The sequence below is a fragment of the Lynx rufus genome, unplaced genomic scaffold (genome assembly GCF_022079265.1).
Source record: "Lynx rufus isolate CCGP_SWC_20201006 ecotype Redwood Valley unplaced genomic scaffold, mLynRuf1.p SCAF_24, whole genome shotgun sequence".
NCBI classification, from domain to species: Eukaryota; Metazoa; Chordata; class Mammalia; order Carnivora; family Felidae; genus Lynx; species Lynx rufus.
The window spans coordinates 5,314,949-5,320,642 of NW_025814839.1; the positions used below are offsets into that span (position 1 = coordinate 5,314,949).

At 53.0% G+C, this 5,694-nt stretch overlaps 1 protein-coding gene across 3 annotated transcripts; it reads left to right on the forward strand.

Moving 5' to 3' along the window:
- The first annotated feature begins 6 nt into the window (after positions 1–6).
- Positions 7–4,719, forward strand: RITA1 (RBPJ interacting and tubulin associated 1). Of its 3 annotated transcripts, none has more exons than XM_047088311.1 (4): positions 7–166; positions 335–481; positions 889–1,254; positions 3,676–4,719. In XM_047088311.1, the coding sequence occupies exons 3-4, from the start codon at positions 944–946 to the stop codon at positions 4,181–4,183; spliced, it is 819 nt and encodes a 272-aa protein (XP_046944267.1). In that variant the 5' UTR covers positions 7–166; positions 335–481; positions 889–943; the 3' UTR covers positions 4,184–4,719. The 3 variants fall into 3 exon arrangements, 2 of the variants coding, with proteins under 2 accessions (XP_046944267.1, XP_046944268.1); XM_047088312.1 differs by having other exon boundaries at positions 403–481; XR_006963656.1 differs by lacking the exon at positions 3,676–4,719 and having other exon boundaries at positions 1,075–1,162.
- The last annotated feature ends 975 nt before the right edge of the window (positions 4,720–5,694 follow it).

Below are 5,694 nucleotides of genomic sequence, written 5' to 3' on the forward strand. Positions count from 1 at the left end.
GGCGGCGCGTCCGTTCGCGCTGTGCCCGGGGCTGCCCGAGCAGCTTGGGGTCCCGGGGTCCAGGCCGCAGATAAATTGGGGTGTCGGAAGCACCGGCGGAGGAATCCACACCAGGTGGGGAAGAAGCATGAGGTTGCAGCCGACATCCGCGAGCCGAGACGCTCAGGTAGGAAAACAAGAATGCAGGGATCTCGGACATCAACTGGGACACGGACTTGGGGATCGGGGCATATGGTGTAGTTGGAGGGGTGGGTGTGATCTGTCAGTAGTATAATGGTTAAATGCATAAGCTCTGGGCTCTTATCAGGTTCAAATTTCTCTTCCACTGCTTTAGCTTTATTTATTAGGTGTGGCTTACATATGTGACTTCAGCTTTTGAAGCTTCAGTTTTGTCATCTGTAGAATGGACATAACCGAAGCCACTTCGCAGGACTGTTAAGAGGATTAAATGAAACAATGTTTGTAAAGCTCTTTGCACAAGGTAAGCATGAGATGATACTGGTTATTATATCCACCTCGTAAATATTTATAGCATGTAAAGACCAGCCCTGTCTCCCCCGTCCCATCATGCCAAGTTTTCTTGTTGGTGCCAAAATAGACACAGACCCCATCTCTTTTTCATCCCTCTAGCATTCTATATTGAGCACTGTATGCTGAGAATGCATATTTATTCATTAAATATTTGCCAGGAGCACCTCTCTCCCTATTGTGATATAGCCAAAAGACAGTTGAACGAATTTCTGAAATGTCTCCTGGGGTTGGAAGCTCCGTTTGAGGAGGACTGGTTGAGGGAGGACCTGGTCCTTGGGATGGGAACTTAAGAGACGGCCCATCTTCCCCTGCTGGCACTGCCCGTGACAGGGGTGCCTGCCTGATCCCCTTTCACAGGGAGTCCTGGAGGCAGGGCCTGGCAGGCAGAGCATGCCCGGTATCACTGGGGACCATGGGCAGCATGAAAACCCCCGTGGAGCTGGCCGTCAGTGGGATGCAGACCCTCCACCTTCAGCACCGTTGCCGGGGTGGCTATCGGGTCAAGGCCAGGGCGTCCTATGTGGATGAGACTTTGTTTGGCAGCCCTGCGGGTACCCGGCCCACACCGCCAGACTTTGACCCACCTTGGGTGGAGAAGGCCAACAGAACCAGTCGAGTGGGCACAGGGACATCACAGGCCTTGGGGGCCAACGGGAGCTGTGAGAACACCTCCTCCAGGGTCAGCACCCCGACCCTCACACCGAGGAAGAAGAACAAATACAGGTAACCGAATGGGGAGGTGCGTTCCTGTACTCGTGAAACCACTTGGGTTCCTGTTAGAGCCCTTCTGTTCACATGCTGTGTGACCTTGGGTAAGCACCTTGACCTCTCAGAGCTGCAGTTTCCATATGTGGAAGATGGGACCAAGCGGGATTATTGAGAGTAAATGAAGTGAGGTGTGTACAGTGTGACAGTGGTGACGGTGGAACACCTGTTCCCAAATGCCACAGACCAGGCAAGTGAGACCCAGAAGGGTCCAGTGATTTGCACAGAGTCACAGAGCAATTTGCGTGTGGTTGATCTGCGAAATGACAAGTCATTTGGAAATGGTTCTTGCTTGAACAAGTTAGAAAAACAGGAGTTGATGCTAACATTGTTGTAAGTTAGTTAGACGTTTATTATTGTAAATTGATTAGGTTATAACTAGATTGTTTGGATTATTTCAGGTTAATATCAGCCTGGAGGGAGGTGTCTCGTGGTAGGCCACAGGGCTCTATCTTGTTTATTTTATCACGGGTTTGGACAAAAACAGAGAAGAGACTGGCATAGTAGTCGTTTACTGCTGCCATAACAAAATACCATAGACCGGGGAGCTTAAACAACAAATTAATTGGAGTGCTGGAGGCTCAGAGTCCAAGATCAAGACTGCCACCTTCTTGCCGTGTTCTCGCATGGCCTTATCTCTGTGAGCATGTACGTTCGCGGAGTCTCCCCACTTCTTATGAAGGCACTAGTCCTATTCGATCAGAGCCCACCCTTATGATCTTATTTAAGCCTAATCATCCCTTTGAAATTCCGTGTGAAATTTTGGGAGGGCATAGTTCAATCCATAACAACTAGCCAGTCATATTTAAGGGTCCGTTCTGAGCCAGGAGGACACAGGTTGGTGGAAAGACGTGAAAATGGGAATAGTGCCTATTTAAGGTGATAAGATTCAGTGAGATAGAACCAAGATTCGTTATTATTATTATTATTATTATTATTATTATGCCGGGTTGAGCACCATACATCTGACATAGGAGCCTTAAGGTAGGGTTGGGTGACATTAGCCACACTGACACGTATAACATAGCTGAAAACGCTGATGTAAATGTAGGCCACATTAACAGAGATATGGTGTCCAGGACAGGGGAGGTCAACCCCATGCTCTCCTAGAGGATAGAATTTTGTTCAGGATGCTGACAAGTAGAGGGTGTCAGGTGAAAAGGTGCATAAGAGAGAGAGATGCTATTGAGTAAAACCTTTGGCACTGGGCAGACAGAGGCAACAAGCAGACACGGTTTGAGCAATGAACTCAGGCAGCAAAAAGTTGCCTGGCTAAAAACCATGGAGCTGCCACCTCATAGGTGTGCCATGAATATTTGTGAGACTAATAATAAAAAAAGAAAATTGCTAAGTGAATCTAATTAAAGCTGAGAAGTCACTTATATTTGATATACTGATCCCAGAGCTTGGCCCTTGAGCCGGGCTGGATGTGAATCTTGTCTCTACCCTCCTCCTTGCTCTGGGGCCTTACCCTCCCTAGCCTCCGTTTTCTTGTTTGTAAAATGAGATGATCACATCTCCCTCCTGTGGATGTTTGTGAGAAATAATGGGTTAATGCACATGACTTGCTGCGTCCTGGGCCTGCGCATGAAAAGCCCTCAGTAAACATCCAACATTTTAAAAAGTGTCTCTGGTAGTAAGGCCAGGCCAGCTTTATAACACAAGTTCAGACTGAGCGCCCTCTGTCTGCCAGGCACTGGGTTGTGTCACTTCAAATACAGTGGGACGGGCCACAGGGCTGCAGAGGGCTCAGCTGACAAGGCCACTAGGAAAAAGGAGAATGGGGTGGGGTGGGGGGAAGCAAAAAGGTCATATTAACTGGGACTCTTTTGGATACAAGTGACAAAACTTAACACAAACTGGTTTCAGCAGAAAAGTAATGCTTGGGGCTTGTTTATCAGGGGCTCAGACTCTTGTTGGATTCCGTCTCTATCTTAGCGCACCTTTCCCCCCATGTTCCAGCTGAGCCAGTGACCAGCTGCTTGGCCCTTTCGTCCTGCCGGCCTATCAGGTTGGCAGACAAACATCCTTCCCAGTAGTTTCAACAAGGGTCCTACGGCAGCTCTGGTTGGATAGGATGGGTCATGTGGCCAATCCCAAGCCAATCAGTGTGGCGGGGAAGACGGAATATGCAAATTGGCCGGGCCTGGAAAGGCTGGGGTCAGGATTCTCGGCAGGGGAAAAAACGACAGAGATGGGAGTGGTGGGACATGGGAGGGCTGTGGCCTCCCTGTGGGTGCCAGGCTGGGAGACAGGGACTTCGACATCTACAGGCAGCCCTCTGTGCTACTGCAGGTGCCCAGCAGGGGGGGTAGGGGCTTACGGGTTTTAGGCTTTGTTCACTCCCCCAGCTCACTGCATTTCTCTCCCCTCTGCCAGACTGATCAGCCACACTCCTTCTTACTGCGATGAGTCGCTGTTTGGCTCCCGACCCGAGGGCACCAGCTGGGAGGGCCCGTGGATGGCAAAGGGGGATGCTGCAAAACTCCATGCCCTCTTCTGGACACCCCCAGCCACCCCCAGGGGCAGCCACTCACCCCGCCCCAGGGACACCCCACTGCGAGCCGTTCACCCAGCTGGTCCCTCGAAGCCAGAGCCCAAGGTGGCGGCAGATACCCGGAAGTTGTCCGTGGACGGGTTAGACTCTCCACGCCCTCCGAGGCGAGAACGTTCCCATTCCCTCACACACCTGAATGTCCCCGGCACGGGTCGCCCACACACCAGTGCCTCCCACGCCAATGGGCCTCGGGATTCCAGGCCTTCCCCGTCGGGGGTGACCTTCCAGAGCCCCCTCGTGACTCCCAGGGCTCGCTCAGTCCGTGTTTCAGTGCCAGCCGCCCCTCAGCGAGGTGGGGCCACCCGGAAACCAAAGCCCCCTTGGAAATGAGTTTCTTGGTTCTCAGGTTTGCTCGTGGGTCACAGTGAGGGGCACGGTTTCAGAGGAGGGCACTGGTTGGGGGCGCCTCTGGAGAACCAGGGTCTCCTAGGTAACCACGAGGCATCGGAGAAGCGCTCGTGGGGGCAGACGCAGCGAGGGCGGGCCGTGCCTCTGTGCTGACAGTCGCCAGTTCCTACCTTTTACCCCGTCGTGTGGATTTGACGGCCGCCCCTTAAGATTCCTGTACTGGTGTTGCCATGGCCACAGGCTGTATGAGTGCCAACCCAGGGAGGGGCCCGCCGCTCCCCCATCACTCCCACAACGTCTTGCCACCAAGTGTGACTAAGTAGCACGATCGCCAACCTGGAAGGTCCCTTCTTCAAGCCAAGCTTCCTGCTCAGGATGAGTTTCCAGCTGAGTCTGGAGTTTTCCCAGGCACAGTGTGTGGACCATGGGAAACAGGATCTGGGTGACATGCGAGTGGGCGTTTTTTAACTTTAATAATCATGTATTTGTTTTCATGTATTAAATATATCAGTAGCGTATCAAAGCCACCACTTTGACTAATTTGATTTTCCTTAGGGGAAAGGCCACCACAGGCCCAGGTTGCATTAAATAACAAAGTTAAATAATATAACAAGGAAGTGGCAGAAATCACGACAGTGGCGAGTTGGCCACTTGAAGTTTGGGAACATGGGCCTCATGCATTTTCCACATTTGCCGAAAGAACAGTGACGAGGACCTTGCCGAGTAGAGGGGTCCAGGAAGGCCAGAAAGTTAGACGTGCGACTGGAGAGCACTCGGGACAGAGAGGCGGAAGCCGGCCGGGAGCCCCTTCCTCTCCGGCCCTGCTGCTTGTCATGGGCCACCCTGGGCCGGAGCACTGATGAGAAATGGTAAAGCCTTTGCTCGATGGAGTTGCACCCGGAATCCCAGGATCCGGCCGAATTGGGGTGGGGGCTGGGCTCTGGCCTCTCTGTGGCCTCTCCTCCCGGCTGCACTGAAGACGGTGACCGCCCATGTGGGAGGATACTGGGCAGCCGACAGCGAGGCCGTGTGTCTGGAGGGCAGCTGGGAGTGGCGGGGACGGGGCAGCCTGCGGTGTCTGCCATCTCAAAGGTGCCGCTGCTCAGCTCGGAGGACGGGTGGCCCCAGGCTATCCGGATGAGATTTTTTCCAGAAAAAGCCAGATTTCTCTATGATAGCCCCTGATTTTTTAAATGCCAGTAGTGAATAAAAATAGATACGAATATTCGACTGCCTGGGCACCAAATAAAGCCTGCGTAAGGCTGGAGGCCCTCGAGCTTTCACGGCGCTGGATGAGGGAGAAATTGGGGGCAAATGGATAGCCCCAGGGCGGGGTCTCAGGGCAGCCTGAAACCCTGATCCTCCCGGAGCCAGGGTCCGGCTTGCCGCTGAGGCTAAAGGAAGGAATGGTTGTGTGCTGGCCCCCAGCGCGTGTGCCCTCCCCACGCAAAGGGCATCTACGAGCATGACACAGACGCGGCCAGCAGCCCCGG